Source organism: Penicillium malachiteum (assembly GCF_028827825.1).
Source record: "Penicillium malachiteum strain IBT 17515 chromosome Unknown utg000004l:1.0-4883003.0:1.0-4884900.0, whole genome shotgun sequence".
NCBI classification, from domain to species: domain Eukaryota; kingdom Fungi; phylum Ascomycota; class Eurotiomycetes; order Eurotiales; family Aspergillaceae; genus Penicillium; species Penicillium malachiteum.
Genome location: NW_026643097.1, coordinates 3,704,232 through 3,729,180, shown reverse-complemented (window position 1 = coordinate 3,729,180; position 24,949 = coordinate 3,704,232). Strand labels below are relative to the sequence as shown.

At 47.4% G+C, this 24,949-nt stretch overlaps 7 protein-coding genes across 7 annotated transcripts; 1 reads left to right on the top strand and 6 right to left on the bottom strand.

Moving 5' to 3' along the window:
* Positions 1-330: 330 nt before the first annotated feature.
* On the bottom strand, positions 331-4,503 carry N7483_009479 (HECT domain protein; the record flags this gene model as incomplete). Its single annotated transcript, XM_057092906.1, has 3 exons — positions 331-453; positions 525-4,221; positions 4,304-4,503. 3 exons carry the CDS (start codon positions 4,501-4,503, stop codon positions 331-333), a joined length of 4,020 nt encoding a protein of 1,339 aa, XP_056944080.1.
* A 2,096-nt stretch (positions 4,504-6,599) lies between these two features.
* On the bottom strand, positions 6,600-8,810 carry N7483_009478 (putative DUF21 and CBS domain protein (Mam3); the record flags this gene model as incomplete). Its single annotated transcript, XM_057092905.1, has 1 exon — positions 6,600-8,810. One exon carries the CDS (start codon positions 8,808-8,810, stop codon positions 6,600-6,602), a length of 2,211 nt encoding a protein of 736 aa, XP_056944079.1.
* A 612-nt stretch (positions 8,811-9,422) lies between these two features.
* N7483_009477 (uncharacterized protein) lies at positions 9,423-11,024 on the bottom strand (the record flags this gene model as incomplete). Its single annotated transcript, XM_057092904.1, has 2 exons — positions 9,423-9,446; positions 9,588-11,024. The coding sequence occupies 2 exons, from the start codon at positions 11,022-11,024 to the stop codon at positions 9,423-9,425; spliced, it is 1,461 nt and encodes a 486-aa protein (XP_056944078.1).
* Positions 11,025-15,135: 4,111 nt separating this feature from the next.
* On the top strand, positions 15,136-16,979 carry N7483_009476 (argininosuccinate synthase; the record flags this gene model as incomplete). The annotated part of the gene is made up of 10 exons (XM_057092903.1): positions 15,136-15,150; positions 15,293-15,335; positions 15,395-15,436; positions 15,498-15,518; positions 15,577-15,720; positions 15,790-15,842; positions 15,908-16,396; positions 16,454-16,533; positions 16,589-16,664; positions 16,719-16,979. 10 exons carry the CDS (start codon positions 15,136-15,138, stop codon positions 16,977-16,979), a joined length of 1,224 nt encoding a protein of 407 aa, XP_056944077.1.
* Positions 16,980-17,398: 419 nt separating this feature from the next.
* Positions 17,399-19,048, bottom strand: N7483_009475 (putative salicylate hydroxylase; the record flags this gene model as incomplete). Its single annotated transcript, XM_057092902.1, has 7 exons — positions 17,399-17,439; positions 17,511-17,839; positions 17,891-18,629; positions 18,680-18,737; positions 18,826-18,878; positions 18,939-18,943; positions 19,002-19,048. 7 exons carry the CDS (start codon positions 19,046-19,048, stop codon positions 17,399-17,401), a joined length of 1,272 nt encoding a protein of 423 aa, XP_056944076.1.
* A 1,519-nt stretch (positions 19,049-20,567) lies between these two features.
* Positions 20,568-22,149, bottom strand: N7483_009474 (cytochrome P450; the record flags this gene model as incomplete). The annotated part of the gene is made up of 4 exons (XM_057092901.1): positions 20,568-20,739; positions 20,826-21,133; positions 21,224-21,678; positions 21,786-22,149. 4 exons carry the CDS (start codon positions 22,147-22,149, stop codon positions 20,568-20,570), a joined length of 1,299 nt encoding a protein of 432 aa, XP_056944075.1.
* A 1,683-nt stretch (positions 22,150-23,832) lies between these two features.
* Positions 23,833-24,365, bottom strand: N7483_009473 (uncharacterized protein; the record flags this gene model as incomplete). The annotated part of the gene is made up of 2 exons (XM_057092900.1): positions 23,833-24,084; positions 24,147-24,365. The coding sequence occupies 2 exons, from the start codon at positions 24,363-24,365 to the stop codon at positions 23,833-23,835; spliced, it is 471 nt and encodes a 156-aa protein (XP_056944074.1).
* Between the last annotated feature and the right edge of the window lie 584 nt (positions 24,366-24,949).

The window sequence follows — 24,949 nt, the reverse complement described above, 5'->3', positions numbered from 1 at the left end:
CGCCTTGGAAGAAATTGATCGCCACTCTTGGGATCTTCAAGTTATGAACGAACCACGCCACAGTTTCAGAGCTGATGGGGATACTCTCTAGTTCTGATTCGTTCTTATTTTACTCCAGGATTTATAGAAATATTTAACCCCACATGGTTAGACACCCATGCATGAACTATATATGATGCTAGAGTATTCCAAGGTTACAATCCAAGTTCTATACACAAGTGCAAGAAAATATTTAAAACTTCCAGGTTTTGGAAAAAAGAATGGTGCAATGCTGGGTTCCAAATGTGTTCACCGAAATAAAGATGGGTATGTATAAATCCGAATAAATAACTATGCAACGCCGAATCCTTGTGCATTTTCAAGAGCTTTGTCGAGCTTCTCTGCCAGAGTCTCCTTAGAAGTATACTCGGGCAGTAAGAGTCGACCGAAACATGTGAGACTTGTCGGGAGACGCTGATTATATGAGTCAGTATATTGATCAATGGTATGGGAATATGGAAGATTTGAAGGGGAAAAAAACCTACCTCATCTCCAACGCCGTTCTTCTGGATCACAAACATGATGCTTGAGATACCATTGACGGGAACTCGATCACTAGCAGTGACAAATTCCAGAAGGCGCGCTTTTTTCTCTTCCGAGTAAGCTTGAGTTACACTCCAGAAGTCTCGAATGATACGATGTTCCGGTCCGAAACCACCTTCATATCGGGCATGGGTCTCCAATTCCTTCATGTCAATCGTTTGAAGACCTTCTACCACAGCCTTGAGTGCTTCAGGGGTGAAGATCGAAAGAGCAGATCGATCAAGGCAGGTGTAAAAGCCTCGAACGAAAGCGTCGAACTGAGGTCGAATAGACTTGTTGGTTAACCAGAAGATGTAATCGCTCACAAATTGTTGCCGATTCTGGTTGGTCACCATGGGAGCTTCGTCAGATGGAGGCGCGGTGGATGATAGCGGTGAGGATTCTGACACGGACGGAGCAGGGAGGTTGTCTCCCTCCGCTGTGAGAGACTCAGATGCACTTCTACTTGGCGGGTCAAAAGAAACAGAGACATCGGATGTTGTAGAATCTCCAACAGGACCTGCTGCAGGAGCTTTGTTCGGAGCTGGCCAAACCGCATCTCTGTCAACTTTCTGCATGTCAATGCTTTCAATGCCATCGAATGTTTCAAAACTGAACTCGTATGTACGCATGAAAATATCCCCAACGTCACCGTCAGACCATGACAGAAGCATCTCAAGACCTTGACTGAGCTCGGGCCACCCGTCCCGAATATGATCCAAGTGCTTCACCTTCAGTCCTAGAAGCTTGCGGTAAAATGCAACCGGAAAATTGACAGGTAATGTTAAGCCATTGTACACCGCGATAGACATCAAAAGACCGAGAAGCTCGAATTTGTAAAGAGGCTCTAAAGAGCACGGCCGGAACCAGGAAATTCGATGTCGGCTATCCATGGTAAACATGCCATATGATGTATTCAGGGCTTCTGCCATCAAAACTCGGAAGAATTCTTGTTGAACACCACCATGGTCGAGACCTTCTTCGCCTTCATCCATGCCCATCTGAACTTTAAGTGGTCGCATCAGCTCTCGTTTTTCTCGTCGCCAGAGCTGATTCAGAGCATCGGTAAGAACTCTGTCTCGTCGAACATTCAGCACGAAATAGGTCGACATAGAAACCTTCATCCGTTGCAATAGCGACTCATCACGAATGGTGATTGCATTACTGTATGCAGTCTGGGTAACATGTCTGGTGGTGGTCATGGCAGCTTCGTAGTATTTGGACATAGCGGAGTAGTTCAGTGCTCGGAAATAAATGACGAGGAAGGATGGTGGGAAAAGGAAGGAATAGGACATGAGGTGGATCGTGCGGTTGTTTGGCAGGCTACCCACCCATGCCACAGGCATCTCCAGAGGGTCCAGCCGCTCTGCGAGAAGGGGTGTATGGAAGTCTTCTGGGAATAGGCCCAGCCTATTTCGCTCTTTGTACATCATAGCCAATAATTGCACTGCACCTCCTGCGGCACTACTGCGGGCCATCTCAGGGTTGCCATCCCACTCACGCAGCAAAAGCGTTCGTAACCATTCCACAATTACAGGTGCGGGGCCAGTCGGCTGGTGCGATGGGCCATCATCTGCAGACTGTTGGATAATGTGATGCTCGCTGAGGTGGTCTACTATGCGATCCAGAACACTAATCTTGTGCTGTTTCGGAAGATCTAACGTGTAGACCTGGCGTGCCTTGGATATTTCATGATATGCAAGGCGGGCGCTCAGAGCGCGGACAAGCCGATTGACCAAGCGAAGACCAAGTTCATGTTCAAGTTTGTCAGTGGCTTCAACGGCCTGTTGAGCTTCATCCGAAGAGAACTTGCGCATAACAGTGGATGACGCAACGCCACCCGCAGCCCGCATTTGAAGGATTTGACGCCATGTTCGGACATCGATATCCGGAATCGAGCTGACTAAAGCGAATAGCGCAACCGTAGCAACATATGCAGCATCCACGTCGGATAAATGTTCATCATTTGCACCCTCGGAGATACGCCGAACTGCCGCCGGGGCTGTAGTAGGGCCAGTCATGGTCGAGCTGCGAGAAGAACGACGGGAGTGTCGGGCAGAAGATGAAAAATCCTGCGGGGGCACAAATAGCTTGTCCAGTGCACTCCAGAGGCTGTGCAAGGCGATATCCCAAGGACAAACAGTAAAGAGACGTCTCAACGAGCCTTGAAGGTGCGGCACATTAAGGCGATTGTCAATCCCTTCACGTGTAAGCGCAGAAAGGGCCACCGAATCCACTCCGAAGGAGCGTAGAATATGTGTTGTGTTACTAAACACAAAGTATACACTTTGTGAGATAAATGGGAATACCTGGCGTTGACGTGGCGTAGCAAACCGCCACTCAGGATTATCAAAACTTCCTGTCGATTGAATGCGCTCCAACTCGTCCTTCCAGGTTTCTTCCTCCTCTGCAGATTCCATCATGATTTGACCCAGCCCATCTATGATGTCCGACGTGAAATGAGTTACTGTCTGGGCCATTGGGATGGTGTCTGGTGAATGATGACGAGCACCAGCTTTAGCTTTGCGGTTGCTTGGGGTTTCGATTTCAATGTCACTTTGTGGGGGTAGAAAATTTAGATTCGCGGGGCCTTGTCCCAAAGATGGCTGGTTGATAACTTTTTGACTATCCCAAGACACGCGGCGTTCATTCTTGGAACGTTCTTTTGGTCGAGCATTCTCAAATTCGCCAATTCTACCCCGGTGTTTCTGTGGTCGATGCTTCAGTGCTGGCGGGGATGGCATGCTCGCGAAATCGTTTGTACCAAGATGTGAGTTAACGGAGACTTTGCGCGTCTTGTATTCAGGCCGCTTTTTATCATCCAAACTTGACCGAGGGGATTGCCGCCATTGATCAACCTCTGTCAATGAAACTCGCTTGACATGCTGATTTTGAATCTTGAGCTCGACTGCCGAAGTTGCGTTTCCTGAAGATCGGGATGAAGGGGTACGTGGATGGGAATTCTGCGAATGTGTCGAAGCTGTTGTCTCCACATGTGGCTTCGATTTCCCTGATTCTTTATCCTGTGATGCATGTCCTTGCTCCGGACGGGGCCCTTCGTTTCTCGGCTGCGACGATTCTTGCTTGAAATTGAGTGGAAAAAAGTCTGCAGTGCGACGTAGCGGAAGCCATTCAACCATTCGGAGGGAGAGGGTATCGAAGAGGTTTTGTGTGAATGACTTTGGGTCCTTTAATGGCTGTTCCGCAGCGTAGTCGAGGTCCTGAAAGTAATAAGCGCTGGGGTGACCATTCGGAGTCGGGGAACCCATCGCATCAATTCCCTTTGAAGGACCTGATATCCGTGATTGGTTCATCCTATTCCGAAATGCATTGCCACTTTGGCGATCTTGGCGGCGAAGATAACTGCTTTGGCCCTCCGATGCGGTTGCAGCGACTGTCACTTGTGCTTGGGAAGTATGTGGCCGTTGTGAGGGGATACGGTGGTAGTCCTGAGCCATTAAGTTGGAAGAGTCTTTGGGGTTATTGCAGCACAGGCCGCTCTCTGCGTCATCCAAACTGGCGAGGTAACAAGCAAGGGTTCGGGCGCTAAGCTCGGTGTATCGACGATACGGTCCCTCGCTGAGCCGGCGGCGACGGCTGGCACATGTCGGAGTCGGACAGCCCGGGTCATCGCAGCCGTGAAGGAGCTGATTCTTATATCTAAGCCCATGAGATCCGTTAGAGTAGTTCAGTTATAGTTGTTCCAGGCCGAGGCTCTTGCACCACTGGGTTGCGACTTTACCTTCGAACTAAGACGTTGAACCGCCGCCTACGCTCATCCCGATACCATGGAAGAACCTGTGATGAGTTTGAAACTTCGATGGTGTTCTGGATTATGACCTCCGGCGCGTTTGGGGGCACTTTGGATCGACAGTACTGTCGGTCGCCGCCGCCAGGCTGGGCGTTAGGGGAATCGAGGGAAGCTCCTCGGAGCCTGGTCATTGTAGAAAAGTGAGTCGCATAACCAGGTCAAAAGTTTTAGGAAAAGAATCCAGTAGCTTCTTCGGGCCCAGCGGATATGTGTTGACGGTGAGATGTGAGTAAGGGAATCACCAGCGTTTCGCTGACTGATATCATTGCCCCAGAACCCCGTGTCTTGATGCCTGGGGCGCTTACTAGTATCGGAATATCGGATAAACTGTTCATACGTGACCCACCAATATCCACACTAACTTGAAGTTGGAACTACATAGATTAAAACTTCAAGTTGGAAGACATTAGGATTACTACGTATACATGGAGTACTGAACATGTATATATCATTTTTTTTCAGATATTCTAGTTCGTTATTCTTTCTACTACTACCTAGTGTGCATGTAGCTTGAAATACTGATATCGGCACCTATGTACGGGCATTTATATCATACAATCATGATATCTACAAGTAGGGATTTGATGGAAAGAACCTTGGAACATTGATTTGACGAGTAGGACATTCTCAGTCAGGAATCTCTAGGCGCTAATAAGAAGCATAATAAACTGGCATGTCATGGCAAAATGTGCAAGATGACAACTGAACCAACATTTTGAATAAAACATGACAAATGACAATATAAGAAGTATAACACATGAACTTGAAACGCTGAAACAGACGAACCACAGGCTGGTCGCATAAAACATATTCGCATGTACAGGAGAAGAAGAAAGAAAGAACAAAAAAAGACATCCGCGTTGGTTACATGCGCTAAACGGGATAATCACACGCTCAGAGGGTTGTAATCAGAGGATGCTCATGGCATTTCGAGGAACTTTGAGTTTGAGAAGAGGAATGTCTCGAAGCGAAGGCTCAGGAGATGGTGGTTTTGAGGGACACAGAAGATAGAAGACGGCCTTTTCTTTTCTTTTTTTTTTTAGGTTTGGTCCTCTGGGAGGGTGTTTTGGCCTGCTCTCCTTGTTCTCGATGGTTGCGGATATTCTTGAGAGTAGTGGAGAGTTGAATGGACCGTATCGAGAGGAGGCTATTCTTGTATCTTCGTGACAATTGTGGAATGGAGAAGCGGCTATATTTTTTGCTTCTCCCCTTTTTTTTCCTTCTTTTTTTCTGTTTCTTTTTTTTCGTTTCTTTTTTGTTTTTTGTTTTTTCTTTTTTGTTTTTGTTTTTTGTTTTCTGATTCTCGGCCCATCAGTGTTGATGGATTGAAGGATTTGATGGGCCATGAGAAGATGGATTGTGGGGAAATGCCCCGGTGCAGAGTATCTCTGCAGTGTTGTATGTGGGTTGATTCTCGACTCTCGGCCCATCATGATGATTGTATAAATTGATAGGATGGGCCAAGAGGAGGTAGATGATGGGGATGGCCCCGGTGCAGGGTGCTTGCACTGCTGTGTGTTCTCGACCCTTGGTCCATCAATGTGATTATTGATGGGAGGGACCAAGAGGAGGCAGGTGAATTGTGGGGATGGCCCGTGTAGAGTGCGCGCGCTGCTGTATGTGGTTCTCGACTCTTGGCCCATCGATGCGTGTGGATTTATAGGATGGGCCCAGAGGAGGGTAGATCGTGCCTCGGTGCAGAGTGTCTGCATTTTTTAGATGTGATTCTCGACTCTTGGCCCATCATTATGATTGTATAGATTGATAGGATGGGCCAAGAGGAGGTAGATGATGGGGATGGCCCCGGTGCAGGATGCCTGCACTGTCTTGTGTAGTTCTCGACTCTCGGCCCATCAATACATGTGGATCGAAGATGGGATGGGCCGAGAGGAGGTAGGTCGTAGAAGAGTGCCCCCTGTGCGGAAGTATGTGCACAGGGGGCAGTGGCTTTTCCCCTCGGCCCATCATTTTTTGTATGTAGAGGATTGGATGGGCCGAGGAGGGAAGTTGTTGAATATAATTTTGTGTCTGCCCATGAGAGAAAGAATTTGGGCATCGTGGAGGATATGTTGAGTTTGAAATAAGTATAGTGGTGTTGTTTAAGCTTTTCGGCCATGTAAGCAATCATCGCATTCGAATAAAGAAGATGTGTGCATGGGGATGCCCATCGGACCAGCCATTTGGTTAATTTGAATTCATGGCAAGTATTGAGGTTTGTGCCAATAATTTAATGCTGAAGGAGAGGCTGGTCCTCCCCAACGACGCCATCTGCAGGCTTGGAGTTTTGCCCGCGCTTCTTGCGACGACGTCTTTTCTTCGTATTCGAATTGGAGCTCGCAGGATCGATGAAATAATTCTGTGGATCGACCATGCCGTTTTTGATACGTGGAGAAGAACCACGAGTGTGAGAAGGAGATGATTTGCCCTCGTCCTCAGATGAGCTTGTGCCATTGGTATGAAGCACAACTTTGCGAATGCCATTGACATCCACAATTTGCTCAGTGATGCTTCCGCTTCGAGTAGGTCCACGGTGGTGATAAATAAGATCTGAACGGGATTCCGTGGACTCCAGGCTGTCAGTTCGACTGCTGGCTTTGCGAGATGAAGCGGGGTGAGGCTGTTGGTCTTCATGTTCTTCATTGACCGCCTCTGGGATAGAAACTTGGGGGAGCTCTTTGTATTGCTGAGAGCTCGTACTTTTGCTGACGGTGTCATTGCAAGTGATGGAACCATAGCCGATTTTTAGAGCATGGGCACCATCCTTCGCATCTGATCCGGGATTGACCAGACCTGCACCAATGCCCCCTTGAAAGCCAATGGAAGAGGGTTGGCGTTGAGAGTCAGAGGTGCTTTGTGCAGACTCCAGGTCAGTCTGCGTTGAACGGGAAGGTGAGTTACCGCTGCGTTTGATTTTGACAGCATGGTAACGAGTTTGTCGAGGTCGACTCGCGAGGTTTGAAGGACCAAGGTGTTTTAGGTGTTCCCGGATTTCATCAGTGGCACCTCTTTGGGTAATCCACACATCTGGTGCGTTTGCATCACTGTCAGCATGTCTGCGTAGTTGGAAACGAGGAGGTGGAGCTTCAACGGAGCTGCGACGACGAAGGAGGTCTGACGGGTATGGAGCAGAAGTGGATATATTATCATCTCCGTCGAGCAGCTCACCCTCCGTGATTGAAGGCGCCATTGGTGGCTCTTCAACGATCTTTCCTTTGGGTACGCGAGACTTGGGTGCAGGGGCCATGCGCCGAATGGCCTTATGCACGTCAATAAAGACGTCAGACTCATCGATTATTTCTTCGCCAATGAGTTCTTCGATGACATCTTCAAGAGTAACTACTCCGAGAGCACCCCGATCTTCACTGGGGTATTCCGAAACCAAAACCATATGAGATTTGCCTTCTTGGAAAAAGTTGACAATATCCAGACAGGAGGTTTCAGGTCGGGTCTCGGGTAGAGTGGCGAGAGCAAAATCGCGAACGCGTTTGCAATCTTCAGGGTCATAGGTGATAAGCATCTTGACTAGGAGCATGCCGACAAAGTTCAAAGGGTTGTCAGGTGCATGAATGGGGATTCGAGAATATCCTTGAGAGAGAATGAGATCCATGGTGCGTTCATCGAGCACAGTATCAGCGGACATGGTAAAGACATCCTCCATCGGGGTCATGATGCTTCCAACAGATTTTTCTTTTAAATCTAAAACAGCACTGATGATTGTCACTTCGTCAGAGGTGAGTTGTTCTCCAGCTTCACCTAGGGTTCTGTGAAGGGTGACGAGGGTTTTCAGTCCAGCCTTTTTGTAAATGGTACCATGATCCTCGCCGAGAAGTTTGTCCAGCAATTTAGCGACTGGCCAAGCAACGGGAGACATGATATACATCAGAACGAGGACACAAGGTGCCATCCAAGCTCCGATAGGCAGACCATAACGGACACAGATCGATTGAGGGACGATCTCGCCGAAGATAACAATCAAAGCAGTGCTTCCAAGGACCGCCGGCCAACCGCCGCCGAGGGTCCGATCCAGGACAATAGGTAGTGTTTCATTGGTGATAACGTTACTGAGCAGGAGGGTCACAAGAACCCAATGTTTTCCACGCTGTAGCAGGCTCAGAACACTGGCGGCGTTTTTCTTTTCAGATGCCTCTCCAGATGTTTGGATCACTTGCAGATACACTTCGTCTTGTCCCATTAATGCAATTGTAAGTCCCGCAAAGGCTCCGCCACTTAGGACAAGAGCCGCTGAGATTCCCAGGTATAGCCATAAGCTTGGATCATCCGGTTCTTTCGGAGGTTCGACATCGTGAGAGGTAAGGGAGGTCGAGAGCAATGGCGCAGCCGAGGTAAGAGGGAGGTAGGAAAAGGTGAGAAATAGACATTTTGCCAAGCCCAGTATCAAGGACCGAGCGGCGAAAAGAGAGGTAGTCGAACGATTCATCACCACACGTCGAAATAGAGGTAAGGTTTTAACAACAGTCCCAGGTCAACAGTCAACAGTCAACGGTAAGATAAGGTCAGGGTGACAGACAGGTCACAGGTCAACAGGTCAACAAGTCAACAGATAATTGCAAAAGCGCTAGAAGTGAAAAAAAGGGAGATAAAAAAGACAAGAGAGGCGGTAACTCTGTCAACTTCAACGCTGCTCCAGTCAACACATCGCAATGAGAGGGGGGAGGGGGGGGGGGGGTAAGGAATGCAGAAAGAAGCCAAGGTAGGTATAACCGGAAGTACAATGAAGACGTCTAAAGGGGATGTGGCGAAAGGGATGCGATTATGAGAGCACGAGATACACGAACAAAAAGTCCTTTGGGCGAGACCTTGACGTGATCCGACTCGATGGTAGGGGCGTTTTTTCTTGGGGTCTGTAAATGGAATTGGGTTTCGAAGCAGAAAGCGGAACGGATCATGGTCGGGGCAAAACCTCAACCGGGAATGATCAACGCACTGACTGCGGTTTGACGGGCTCCACAAATTCCGACTCCCAGAACACCGATACAGGTCGCAAACTCCATGTCGACTCTAACAATCCTCCAATTTCCTGGTCGTTGGACTAAATCCTCTCGTGGAGCCGAATCTGTCGAGTCGTTCAACTGAATCATTTTGAGAGTTGCTTTTTCAAGCTTGCGATCTCCGATTCTAGTTCTTCAATCTCCGATACTAGCTCATCGATCTCGGATTTTCGTCGTTGGTACTTGGATGACCACTGCTTACATACTTCTTTGGCTTCGTTGTACATTTCTTCGACTTCTTGGTATCCTTCGGCCCATTGCTTGACCGTCTCCTCATAGGCGGCTACACTCTCTTGCGAGAGACGCAGTTCCTCTCGGAGTTTGGCCTCTGTCTGTTGCACTGGGTCTTGAGCCTGAAGTCCGGTACGTATGCCGCGCGCAAGTTGGTCATCCCGGCTATCCTCCTTAACTGCCCGACGGCTCTCGGAGCCAAGCTGCGCGAGTGCAGCTTCTTGGTTGTCGAGGGCGCTCTTGAGCCGATTCATGGCCGTGTAATATCCCTGCAGGTGCGATTCGGGGAACTTCAATTGGGCAATTTCCTTCGCCACGTTGTACAGTTCCCGGACGGCCTCGCTTTCCTTCGGGGAGCCAGACACTGAGTCAACCTCCACCTCAGCCTTGCAGGGGACCGGAGCAGTACCCTCAATTCCCTCCATGGAAGAAACCTGAGCAAACACGGATGACTCCGTGGGATACTCAACCCCGTCCATGTGAGGAACTTCAGGAGAGTCCTCAATCCCCTCCATGACCTCGATATTGGTCTGTTGGTACTCTGTCGATGTCGGCTTCTTCTTTTGGTCCATTTCATCGGTGCCGATCTGCGGAATATTTCGATTGATCAGTGGGACTGGGGCAGCAATAGCCTCGTCCTGGCGGCTGATCAGACTGGCAGCTCGGTTTTCAACCAAACGGTCAAAAGCCTCGCCAAAACAGTTGAGAATATCCGGAAAGGCATTGCCGACAGCTTCGTCATACTCCTCCTTGCTCAATGCTCGGAAAAACATCAAATGTTGCCAATATAATTCCTGGTTGGCGCGAAGGGTATTCTGGTACTCCGTATTCTGAACCTTTTCACTTGCCAATGACTCTTCCAGGCGGGCCATGGTTTGTTGAAGGTTCGCGACGTGTTCGTTCTGAACCTGTTCACGTGCCAATGACTCTTCCAGGCGGGTCACGGTTTGTTCAAGGTTCGCGACTAGGGCGTCGTGGTTTGCGTTGGCAGGAGTCTGAGGAACGGGTAGGGGACCGTTCACCTGTTGGGCAACACGAGCCTCACGGCGAACATCAGCCTGTTGGCGAGCTCTAGCCAGAGAGGCCTGTGATTCCTGCAGGTCAAACTTCAACCGCCAGTTGACGATATCGAGATCTGTGTTCTCGGCGCAAACCTTGTCGCATACGGACTTGTAATCGTTCAGTTGACCTTCCAACTGGAGTACTCTGGTGGCCAAGAGTTGCTCGTTGGTCGGTCCTGAAGCTGTCGAGTCGGGCAGGGCTTCTTCCTGCTGGCCGCACTCATTAAGAGAGTGAGCAGGTCGGGGCGGGGGCTGCGAACGGCGAGCGCGTACGTTGCGGCCGTGCAAGACGGCAGCGACCAACAACGCACACACAGAGACCAAAACGCAGCTGAGAATCATCTTGTTCATGGTGACCAATGAAACAAGACGAGGAGATTTGCGATGCGCAAGTTTTTCTTTGTGCTGGAATGCACGAGTCGTCGAAAGCGAAAGAGAAAAGATGGTGTTGCACGTGTTTGGGACGTGCAAAGCGCAGGCAAAATGGTGGTGGGGGTTGTTGAAGAAGAGAAGTTGTGAGAGTGCAGGAAAAATTATTTATGTTGGGGTGCGACGCGACGGTGAGGGCTGCCTGACAGCGTTCTCTCACTTTTCTCCCTTCAATGGCTGGCGACCCCAGCTTAACTACGCGCTGAAGTGAATTAAGGGTCAATTCTGCCTAATCGCCAAACAATTTTGCTATTAACAGTGAATTTCCTTCGCCTAGTGATGCCCTTTTCCATATTTATGTCTCTCATTCACTGTCCAGATTTTTATCTTCTATTTTGGCCTCCCACTAGATCAGGTTTCCAGGTACATCTCTGTCCTATGGCCTCGAATGCCGTCCTTAAGCAATCCGCGCATATTCTCTACTCCGTACAGCTTCCACTTCTTCTATTATTTTTAGTAGCTTTTCAAATATCTCGTTATATTCTCCCCATCTACTATAATTGCCAAACCAGAGTCAATGTATCAAAGATTTGCAAAGCAATGCCATCCCGATACTACTACTGCGTAGGTTTTGGGTATTCCGAATACACTATTCTATTATTCCTCTTTTCATACGCCGTAAATAATCTCAGCATCAAGGGATTGGATTTGACCCTGTATGGATTTTATCAATTTATGTCTTTGAAATCGATATGCCAAAGGCCCAAGATGCGATATAAGATAAAGGTTGTCACATTTAAGCTTCGCGGGCCGCGTGGGGCTTGGTCCCTGCGGCTGCGGGATACCGAAGTCTTCCCGATGTACCCTCGTAAATGCCGAAGAATTCTTGGCATCTCCATGACGGCAATTATGACCCAGCCGAATCTTTTCATTTGAGAGCCTGGACGTGGGGATTCCCTGTTTCATATAAGACTGTCCTTTCCATAGAGGTTCAACTGTTGAATGATAGATGAAATCTGAGGTTTCCTTCGAGGGACATTGGACAATTCACGAGATGAAGATATTCTCAAAGTCGAGACATCTCCCTGCAGGAACCGGAAGAACACACTCATCAGGGCCTTGATAGCTAATCTGAGCCTCTCCATCTAGTGAAGAATATTTGAACCTGAGCGCTATCACGGACCCTTTAGATCTTTCCATTTGAAAGTAAGTGGTTCGTGTCGTCGAGTAAAGTGACTTCGAAAGGCAGAGGTTTCAAAGATCATCATGATAAACCAGATGTTCTGTCATATGTAGAATGAGGTATGGACCGAGGATATTTGAGCTAATAGACCGTCAACAAAGCAGGTCCTGCGCCTCACTCGGAGCCTGGTCAGTGATTTCCGAGTCAGGTCGTAACTGGCTCGTATGTGGGTTCTTTTTTGAATAGTAGACTGGCAATAATAGAAGGCAGGTCAGACTCTGTGAAGGTCTCAGTATAGAACCGCGCTGTGAAGTTGCAGCGCTCTTGAGTCCCAGCCTTTCAAGAGCGTGTTAAAGTACCCAAGTGATCGGGGACTCAGGATGAAGATCGTGAAATCGGTGTTTCAAGATTATGATGTGTCTCTTTATCATCCACAGACATATAGTGCCAGTGCTCAGGAGACTTATTAACTTGAATCGTGCCCATCCGAGATATTTGTCTTGCGAAGTCGGACGACAGACTGTAGTCACAGTGACAACCTGGGAGATCAGTCAGTCAGTTAGACTTGGGATATGCCCAGTCGAACTTGGGACATTGTATGACTTCCAAAGTGCAGCTTACCGGGGCTAGACGTACACTGTGGCCGCTCGGCTGGAGATCCCAAATGGTATGTACAAGGTCGTCGTCTGACGAATCTCAGGCTTGAGCCCTTTGAATGAGCCAGAGGAAGAATTCGTGCAACCTCGGAAGCGTTCGTCACTAGACGCCGCAAGGCTAACCCAGAAATAAACAAATCTTTTACCCAGGCCTCTTTATATGAATTTCCTCATATGTAAGTAGCTCCGGATTACACAACGCACGTTCAGATTAACTCTTGACTGAGATTGACGAATGTTGGCCGCATCACATTTGTGGACCTCTGCAACGGCGCCAGAATAATGAGAGCCTAATAGTAGCATACAAGGGCTCATGCAGGCGTTGGATCATAAAAGGGCTTTAAAGACGTCGGGCATGCTCAGGCGATGATTTCGCCACGCGTGGGCGCGTATTCATATGGATGTGTGAGTCACGACATCGGGGACCACGTACAGGCCTGCTCACGCCTGCATATGAGCCCAGGTCGGTGGATGAGCAGATGCCACCGGGCTCGGGCTAGTAGATGAATACTCAAATACTCACAATACCGTGACGCGTCAAAAATGTCCAAACCTCTCTAGGCAGCTTCAAGTTGAATTATCCATAATTAGTGCGGCAATCATTGGCGATATTAACATTCCAGATATCGAGTATTGAAACTTGAAATTTGACATCTGGAATATTCCAATAGATCATTTCCGAGTCCCTAGATTATAGGAGTGGAATCAGGCTGCGAATTAGTACGTAGGGAAAATTAGTATCATATGCAGGTATATATTCAAATTTTTATCTAGTGCCAGTGTTCCAAGGTTCCCTGCCACTTGAGAGAATGGTTAGACTGTAAGGCTATCCGAGTCGGACGTTTAAATGATCCATGCATGCGTCGGCCGCTCATATATCTCAAATACCGTGTGGAATACTGTAAAAAGATGATACTCTTTGATAATAGTATTTATTTGGGTATTCCATCGACTACGGTGTTTGGTGAAATACAGTATTCGAAAAATGTTTACCTCGGGGCAAAGTTTTGACGCGTTATGCGACAATATCCATACTACCTAGGTACGGAGTACATCAGACATCTGGACTCTTATCGATATTAATGGGATTGAAAAGATTAAATCGACTAAATAGCCTAGGGGTAAACACAACAATAAATAAATCTCCAAGTCCACTGGTTCAATTCCTGAGTAAAGCACTTAACAATTCAGAGTAAACATTGATGTAGAATACTATGGGACGCGTAAAGTAAACATATAAACAGATCCACATGCATAGGTAGATGTGTAAAATATAAACAAGAAGTACTAGCACCTCAAAAAAAGGCAAATAATTCTTTTAATATAAAAAATCAACTTCAAACACCGTTAAACTACCGTCGTGGGGAGGGTATTTCAAACATATAGGTTGCCGCCCGGCATAGATCAATGATTGATGCCAGTGGTACTCAAGTGCTAGTACCATCTTGCCTGGGGTACTTGATTCTGGAGTAGCTGCCCACTGGCACTACTTGAACCTTCTGATGTCAGTTGAAACTTGAAGTTAAACTGCCAGTGGCCTTCAAGGATCAAGGTGACTCGGAACTGGTACCTAGGTACATAGTATCTACATAGGTGCATAATGTATTAGGTCCACGGGTACTAGTAGTACCGTCAGGTGATATTTTCAGTTACCTATTATCTCCAGAGCTCCACATGCAGGGCTAGGTATGTACTATGTAGTGCAGGTATTGACATCTAGATGATGTAGTAGGTAGTAGATAGGTACCTTGTCATATGTACTTTTATGTACATACTAGTAATGGCATCATTCAAGTTTAACCTGCTAGTGGGAACTCTTCAAACATTCCAAGGTTTGAATGTTCAAGTTCCGAGTTGCCGGCGAACGTGAAAATATATCTCATCCTTCTACGTAGGCACTCAGACACCACACTGGCAGTACTACTATTCAAATGTTCAAGTTCAACTTGAAGTTCACCTGCCAGTGCTAATGGGGATTATCCACAGTACATGCTAGGTTTGAAGCGAAAGTAGACCAAGGACACACCTGAGTACACCTCATTAAAAAATCCAAGGTCTGAGGTCCGGTAGCACTTCAAATGTTGAGGTGATGTCCTTATCAGGACTCTTATCGGCCGGTGTCGGCGCCAAGAAGCGTGACTCCCCCGTCCCGCACCAAAAGCCTTTTCTCTCCCAATGACTCAATCCCTCCTTCAATCCATTGTCTCCTCCAACTTTTCCATTTTCTCCTATTCGACTCTTCAATTCATTAATCATGTCTAAGGGAAAGGTATGTTACCTCAATTGACGTGACAGTCGTGGCAGCTGCCATATTCATATCCACTATCCCTCCTTCAGACCGCCACTTTATCCCACCTTCCATCCTTCGATCGCTCTAAGTGGGCTCTCACTGACTTGTCTTGCTTGCACAGGTTTGCTTGGCCTACTCCGGTGGCCTCGATACTAGCTGCATCCGTACGATCTCACCCAGAGCTGTGTTGTTTACAATCGCTCATGCTGACCCGCAATTCCAGTCAAGTACCTTATTGAGGAGGGCTATGAGGTCGTCTGTTTCAGTAAGTTCTCGTGCTACAAGAATCATTAGACGTAAGGTTAAATACTAACGTCGCATAACAGTGGCCGATGTTGGTCAGGAAGGTACAGTTTCATAGGTTCTCATATGTTGTGACAGTGCAGTACTAAACAATACCAACAGAGGACTTCGAGGCTGCCCGCGAGAAGGCCGTGAAGATCGGTGCTCTCAAGTGCGAGATTGTTGATCTCCGCCGTGAGTTCATCGAGGAGCTTTGCTTCCCCGCTATTGCTTGCAATGCCGTCTACGAGAACGTTTACCTGCTCGGTATGCTATCCCCCCCCCGTCCTGAGTCATTGATCGAATGAGGCACTAATAATGGTTTGTCTTTCTTAGGTACCTCCCTGGCCCGCCCTGTGATCGCTCGTGCTCAGATTGCTGTTGCTGAGGTAGGTGATATCAATATACTTTCCAATCGACCAAGGAATTCGAATTGACTCTTTTGCTTTCTTAGGCCGAGGGTTGTTTCGCCGTCTCCCACGGCTGCACCGGTAAGGGTAACGACCAGGTCCGCTTCGAGCTTGCCTTCTATGCCCTCCAGCCCAAGATCAAGGTTATTGCCCCTTGGCGCGACCCTGTCTTCTACGAGCGCTTCGCTGGCCGTAACGACCTCCTTGCCTACGCCGCCGAGAAGGGCATTCCCGTCACCTCCACCAAGTCTAAGCCCTGGAGCATGGACGAGAACCTGGCTCACTGCTCATACGAGGCTGGTATCTTGGAGGACCCTGACACCACTCCTCCTGCCGACATGTGGAAGCTGACCCAGGACCCCCTGTCTGCTCCCGATCAACCCGAGGACTTCACTCTCCACTTCGAGAAGGGTGTCCCCGTCAAGCTCGAGTTCACTGAGAATGGCCAGAAGAAGGCTGTCACCGACTCCGTCGACGTCTTCCTGACTGCCAACACCATTGCCCGTCGCCACGGCGTTGGCCGCATTGATATCGTAAGCAAAGTCCGATGCTGAGATTTCCATGGAAACAGTAACTAAATTCTTAATCAGGTTGAGAACCGCTTCATCGGTATCAAGTCTCGCGGTTGCTACGAGACCCCTGGTCTTACCTGCCTGCGCACTGCTCACATGTAAGACTCCTTCACACAGGAATCAATGTACCACGTACTAATCTCTCTATTGCAGTGACCTGGAGGGTCTTGTCATGGACCGTGAGGTTCGTGCCCTGCGTGACCAGTTCGTCACCTTCAACTACTCCAAGGTTTGTTTTCTTTTTCTCCACATCGGCTTGACTCTTGAGCTAATTGAGTTTTAGCTCCTTTACAACGGTCTTTACTTCTCCCCCGAGCGCGAGTTCCTCGAGTCTTCCATTGTTGCCTCCCAGAAGAGCGTCAACGGTCAGGTTCGCTGCCGTGCCTACAAGGGCAGCGTTTCCGTCCTGGGTCGCTCCTCCGAGACTGAGAAGCTCTACGACATGACCGAGTCCAGCATGGACGAGATTGGTGACTTCTCCCCGCCGAGACCACTGGTTTCATCACCGTGTCTGCCATCCGCCTCAAGAAGTACGGCCAGATGAAGACCGCCGCCGGCGAGAAGATGTAAATTTTCCCTCAGAAATTCTGAGATTTATTCACCCGGGTTGGGGAATTGCAAAATGGGGTAACCATATGTTGATCATCACTGGTTCTTTTTTATCCGAAACGATATGCCGGATCTTGGTTGCACATGTGTTTCTTGACTACCATTTCTGATGTATTTGGGATGGTTTTCTCATTTCTATGATTGTATGATGAAAAGTTGAAATTGCGGCAATAGCACAAAATATTTCGTGTATCAAGCGTAATTTCTATCGTAGATGTGACATATGTACAACTTCAAATAATGATATTTACCAATGGGATCATGATGTCTATCGAAGATCCAGTCTTCTGACACATCCTTATATAATTCTTCAGTTGAGACAATAACCTGCAAGGTTGAAGTAGCTGATTGCTACTACAGGCTAGCGTTGACCTTGACCTCATTTGTTGCTGCTTCTAACCGGTAATGTTAGCCTTGAATTTCACAATAACAACCTTGGAACTTTTCTTTTTGTGTGGGCACATACTTTTCCAATCATCCAAAGCTGCTTTCTCCGCATCCCAGCCCCATAGGAATTTCTGAGTTTCACGATCGGTCCATTTATCGGGGTTGGAGCCGCTCGCCGCTGCTCGGAATTGTTTATCACGCGCAATCTGCTCAGGTCCATCTGGGAGGTGCAATGTAACGCGGTTGTCGGAGCCCGATTGTTGCACAGTTTCCGCGCGCTGTTTTCGTGACTTCTCATACACCTGTAACGCGCTTGGGATTTCATGACGGGAAGTGATATTCGACAACAGGATCCCTAGGGCTGCCGCATCCTCAACTGCTTGTGCCGCGCCTTGGGCCACGTAGGGACTGGAGATTGGTTAGCGTCGCACAGCCAAGAGCACACGGAAATTCACACACAGCATTGGGTGACAAGCATCACCAATTAGAGCCACAGATCCTCGAATCCAGGTCTTAAGGGGGCGGTGCAGACACAGTTTCCACTCGAGAACCTCGTCATCGTCCACCAAGTCAATCAGCTTCGTTACTGTCTTTTCCCATCCCTGGTAGTTGTCTACCATGGCCTTCTTGGAACCCTTGGTGGTCCAAGACTCCTCAACCTCTTGGTTATCTGGATGCAAAAGAACGACATTGTACAGCTCATGATTGCGAACAGGATAAGAAATAATATGGCGTCCAGGACCTACCCATCGAATTGCTTGTGGCTCGTCAATGAGCTCTTTCAATTCGGGATCTTTCTCCATGACACTGCGAGGGATGAGGATTCTGTATGCTGCGTCTCCAGTGGGAATGGCCTTGATCGAATTGTCATTAAGTAGCTGACCTCGTATGGCAGACTTGATACCGTCAGCGCCAATGACAATGTCACCACGGACTACTGTGCCATTGGCCAGTGTGACTGATGCGGGACTGAATTCGACATCAGTTACCATCGAATTCACTCGTAACTCGACATTCTCCAATGCCAATGCCTTCTCAATTAAGGCATTATGCAAATCTGCTCGATGAATGACCACTTGCTGACCAAAGGTCTTGTTCACTGGCATAGTGGCGAGAAGAGAGCCGTCTTGCCATCTTCGAACATGGATATGCTCTAAAGCAACATCCTGACTATGGATCAAGTCTGAAACACCCCATCCTGATGTGGGTCAGCAATCATCCCACTACGAAACTGGAAAATTGACTCACGATCAAATAGACGCAGCATATTTGGAGATCCTTGAATTCCAGCACCAACTTCCATCAACTATACAAACAGTCAGCAAAATTTTCTTTGAGATGGAATTGTTTGAGGGCTATTCGGAACATGCCTTTGGTGCAGCCTCCAAAATCACCACGCGATGGCCTCGCAACCCCAAAGTTAGGGCAGCAGACATACCCCCAATGCCTAGATAAGAGTCAATAAGAACATTCAGGTCCATGATTATTATGCTTCAGAAGATTGTACCGGCCCTGATATGCAATGTTAGCAAGCAGACTCTATACCATGAACGACAGCAAATCAGCATACCCGACAATGATCACGTCCAAGGGCAAATTTGCCTGTGGAATATCCATGTTGAAAAATTTGAACAATTCGAATGAATGATATACAAAAAGAAGAAGAAGTTCGCTGAATTACTAGCAATTGCACAACAGAAAAAAATGATGCCACGAACACCTGTGAAGAATTCGTGTTGCAGGCTTTGAATAAATGCAACCGGCAGCTATTTCAGAAAATTACTTCCGAGCTTAGTTGTCCGAAGGTCTGCCGTCCCACCCGTGCCACAGGTACGCTATTATCCGAGAAGCCAGACTTATCATCTATTGAATTTTTTTTACAAATGATAATCTTGCCCCTTGGGGGATGTGGCACATTGATCGGCCATTCGAGAGCGGCCCCCTATCTTTCTCCACAAACCCGGGGACGCATAACGGATTGAGTGTACATGAGCCTGCAGTTCTTTAGGTCTAAAGTACCGCTATCGTCATATTTGGGCTGGTGGCCGTTCAGTGGCCAAAGCGAGGCGGTACTTGGCGGCTCTCTTGCGGGGCTAAACGGGCCATGCGAGCACCGGGGATATTCCGATCCGTTCAACATTTAACACTCAGATTGTCTATATAACTCCTCTCAATATGTTCGGTATCATGCAACTGCCGTAGATGAGGGGTTCATGAATTGATTTTCCATCCTTTTTCCTGATTTTGGGGCGTGCATCCGGAAGCCCGAAATGAGTTCTTTCGCTCGGTAACAAAGCGATCGGAGCGCGGGCTCCACATCTATTGGCCACTGCACATTTTTTTCTGGAGATTTCATATAAGTTGTCCGGCTTTTCTTCCATCATTCATCTGCCGAACCATCGCCCAGTATAGCAACTAAGCCCGTCTCCGCAATACACTCTAATACATAGCCCGCTACCTAATATCTCGTGCCTTCATATCGGGGTTTGCAGACCCACGCCTCGTCGCAGCCATCCTGGTCACTTCACCCCGGGTTTGATCTTGTGATATGTGTGTCTCAATCTAGATTTACTTTTACGGCAGATTATAGCTTCAATCATTGCCGAGTCGCTGTTGCACATTCTCTGCGGCTCTATTCGAAATTGATGTTTGAATGAGCTTCGTATAACTTGGAATCTCAAGAATCTATATACAAGTGTCTTTCTAGACTGCATCTAACCTGTGGTCATTATTTCCAATGCTTGGTTTTTAAGTTCGATTCTCAATTCCAAGATCTTGATTCTGTTTAGAGCTTTGACTCAAAGATAAGTTAAGAAAACATCTGGGATCAATGCTGTGTACGCAAGGGTCTTAATCTGGAGAGGGGTGATGTGATCTACCGCAAGGTATGCCCGCATCAGCACAGTCTAGACTCCACATTATACTTGCCTCCACAATGCAAGATCCTCCTATGAGCATCCCTGTTCGGCTGATACTGGCTACTTCCCTGCCGGACTATATACGTGTCTGACGGTTTTCCCTCTTCTCAATGGCGATTCTTTCAAAGGAAGTCCTCGTGACAGTGCCTCGGGACCGGAGATTGCATAAACCTCTTTCATGCAGTGACTGTAAATGGAAGAACGGGCATCTGAATCCATCATAGTTTCTCCGTGGCGTAATATGTGCTCATCCGGTACTTTGTCTCACCGTCATATTGAGATAAGTCTTGCAAGGCTTGCTGGCCTTCTCGTTCAATAGTTGCACGGATCTCCAAGTTTCGAGGAGTGATTCGGCATTTGAATGGATTAGGCCTCATGTTGAGGCCATTCCTATCCGACACGGGACAGTCCCGACGATCAGTTCACCGGAATACTTTCAAGGTTCAAGGTGAAACAAAGAGAGTGCAAGTACTTACGTGAAATCGAAAATGTCCACACCGACTTCCTTCCCCCGCTCATCCACGGCTTTCTCTATCTTGAATCCCCAAAGCAAACGTGCAATGGTGATAAATGTTCCCTGCTCCGCCAAGCCTTGTCCACTACATACTCGTCGGCCCCATCCAAAAGTCATATATCCCTTCTCACCAGGAAAAGGGCGAGATTCCGCACTCCCTTTTGTATACCGATCGGGATTGAATCGATCTGGTTCAGGAAACTCGCGTTCATGATGATGAATGGCCCACACGTTCCCCTGGACCCAAGTATTCCGTGGAATGAACCAACCCTAGAAAACCACGATGCATCTCATCAGTATATCCACTCGAGAAAAGCAAAGAAACCGCTTTTAGCAACACGGAGATTAGATTGAATATACCTTATAACGATCGTCTTTGATCGGCGCATGCGGCTGTCCTCCGATAATGGCGACGGATCTCCACCGGAAAACCTCTTTCACAAACGCTTTCACATATGGCAAGTCCGGTTCATCCTGGAATGTTGGACTCCGGTGTGGTCCCACCACCCTATCGAGCTCACCCCAAGCCTTCATCATTGTCTCTGGAAAGGCACAGCATGCGAGTACAAAAGTGACCAATGTCGAGCTGGAGGTATCGCTACCAGCCCCAAACAGGTTTCCCGAAAGTGAAGAAATTTCCATTTTCGAGAGTTTGTGCTTCGGTGCTTCATCGAAGATTTTCTTCGCATAGCACTGTTGTGAACTTGCGCTTGTCGCGGCTTCTTCGGCCAAAGCGTAGAAAAATGGTCTACCGCGTCCTTTTTGTCCAAGACCATGTTTCCAGGGTGCCATCCAGTTTGGAAAGTTGGCAAGAACTGACTTTATGTCAGCTTAAACTTCTCTCTATTACTAGATGAGGTGAAAAGGAATAGTGACTGTCATGTTTCACAGGATCTCGATTTGGTTATTCTCCGAAACTTACATGGAAAAGATTCCATCAGCATCGGAAAGGTTTTCCCTGGTACGTTTAACTCGGCTGCACGCTGCATAACGGCGATGACTTCCGTGATTATCGGGTCCATGAATGAAGAGACTCTTCTCCCAAATCCAATGATCGAAACGACGCTCGTCGCATAGCGTTCGAAATGCTTGACATATTCCTCGGGATTGTGTATCAGATCAAGTGCAACTACTTTGCTTTCGTCATTTTGGAAATCACGGTAATTTCTAACTTGTTGCAGACCGACTCCCATATGAGTCATTTTTCTATGCAGACGCCATCGATCTCCGTAATACATGTTGACTTGATTGGATTGACCAGCACCGAGTTCACTGAACACCACCATGCGTGGCCTTGAAGCGTAAATCGCAGCTCGTTTGTCGAGGAGCTCGTGAGCTGTCCATGCGTCACATATCCATATTGTTGGTCGACGACCAGTCCAGAATGTTATCATCGGTGTACTGTATTCTCTCGCCAATTCCTCGAAGTAAATCCATGGTTTTTGGGCGGGGAGGAGATGGGTATTTCCAATCAGAGGAAGTGGGAATGGACCTGGAGGCTAGCTGGACTGTTAGAGAGATCATCACCCGAGCTGTGATTTACTAACCATCCTGTAGTGTAGGTAAATCATGTAGCCATAGTCTAATGTGAGTATTGACACGAATATAATCACTATAAGAGAGACCGCCGCTATCGGGTCCACGTCGTGCTCTTTGATAGAACTGAGGATTCGCTGGACAGAAGTGAGAGACACAAGGCCCTCTATTTTTTTCGAGAATCATCTGTGATTTCTCAAAATATGAAAGATCTTACCTAGTAGTTTTCAGATGTTTTGAGCCCGTGTTAGCTCGGTATTAGAGAGTTGTGTTTCAAAGTCACTGGATGTTTGGGCAGTGGGCACATATAAGCTTGGTTATTCGAGAAGTGAGATCTACTCCAATCGCAGGAATTCTATTACAACTTCAGGTTCTTTCTAGCCTGAATTATAGTGGAAACCCCGCCTTTGAGGTGCCGAAAATGCGGGATGGTCCTTCGTGGGGCAATATCATTGAGGATCAGTGGCAGCTGAGGAGATCTAGTCCCGCAATCAGAAATCAAGTTGATAGATTCAGCTTGTCTTGAAAAGCAGACCCACATTTTCAATAAACTTCAAGCTCGGTCTGATCCTCATTTGACACCCTCATGGTAAAAGTCAAGTGGGTATTACCTGGGTATTCACATAGACTTTCAGCTTAGTAGAAGAAAACAAAAGAGCTTGCTTCAAGTTGAAGATCTTTCCAGAGGTCTTTCTAGAGACGATTCAATCTCTCAATACTATTACTAATTACTTGTGTGTACATGAAACTGAACCTTGGAATAGTACATACTCGGTGGGGCTGCCCGGACTTTATTGTCAAGGGTGCATAGTGCATGCGGGGTTTTGTGGGGATGAAGACCCTTGTCTATTACTACTACCTAGCTATAGGATAAAATGCTCTCTTGATCTCAGTATAGTATTGCCAAATTTGATTTAATTATTCAATGTCATCGAACGTACTAGCTTATACCGTCTGAACATAGACTACCTAGGTATAGACAAGTGTGCCAAACGAGGTTGCAAAACTACCCGGAAATGATATCATAGATGTCAAGGACCAAAGAGGATTCGGATGGAGTTAAGGTCATTAGGAAAGATCATAGTAAAATCAAGCATTGATCAAAACGTATTCCAATTAATGCTGCAAATTCAACCTCTATTATTCAGGGAGTCTCCTCCTAAACAACCATAACCTGCCAGATGGATAGGTACCTTAGATTTGATAGTCAAATTAATCGAGAATCAATCATTGAGAAGAATTTGTCCGATGTTGGAGGTCTGGAATGCCGCCCAGGTCCATCTATAGATTGAACAAAACCTTTCGGGATCAGTCCCTATAGTCAAAGGTTCAAGTTGGAGCGGAAACCAACTGACTGATGTATCAATTTGAGTCAATTTGAAGGCATATTGGCAACTTGAACTTGGACGGAGCTTGTGATGAGTGGCGCACTATTATTCGATATGTGGCATAGCCAATACTACTAGTTTGCTCCCAGGTTTGACCTCAATGTCACACTCATTCAAAATCACATAGTAATGATTCATGTCTACCTTCACATTCCCAATGGTTGACTTTCCTTCGCAATGAATCGGTTGAATAATCATCAAATTAGTGCTGTTTGGTGTTCTTCCAGGTAAAAATATCAACCCTCCTCTCCTACAGCGCGTTATCTTGTTGGGCCGACCCGGAAACCGTTCTACGTTCTATATGAGACATCATCAGAGACACCATAAATGTCTATAAGATAGACGTGACTCGGACTCACCTTTTCGTAATCCAGTATCAACCCTCGAAAAACAGCGTTACATGCACTGGGGTTTGTGGATGGGGGGGGGGGGAACACATCAGCGTTTAATCTCCTTTTAGACCCGTTGTTGGCAATAGCTTCTGCGTCTTTTTCAACTTCCTCCCATGCCTCTATTTGATTCAAAGGAACAACGGTTGGTAGAGATAAGACAACGGAGGGGAGGATGTCATTAGCCATTGCGAATGTTGATCATGCGGGGTAGAAAGCAATTAAGTATCTATTGCCTGCGTGAAACGTCATTATCGTCGCAAGCAGCGCTGGACGCTCCCGGGCGAGAATTGAACAGACTGACCCTTTATTGTGATGACTCCTACTCTTTCGAATTCAAAGGGTGATCTAGTACTACTACTAGTAGTAGGGTCAATAGTAGTACAGTTTGGAGGGGACTGAGGGGTTGTCTGGGATGATTAGCAACTTTGATCCTGTCACCTGACTTGCGCTTGGGCCATTATTGCTCAAAATCTACAATCTTGTGACACTCGTGCCTACCTAGGTAGGTATGATAGCATGATTCTCGTAGTATGACTCACTTCTAATTGAAGATTTGAAGTTGTCGGGAACTGATAGGTGGCCGTGGTATTGCCACTGTTTAGGTGAAATGTACTACTCCGAACCTGATGCCTAAACATATGACCTTCCAGGATGAAAAATGATCACGACTTGAACTGTGTTTGCTTGCTCCACCAAGTCAATTATATTAGTGGCCTGGATGAAACATAAGTGTGGAGCCAGAGGGCTGGTTTAGTATGAAAAGGAGATAA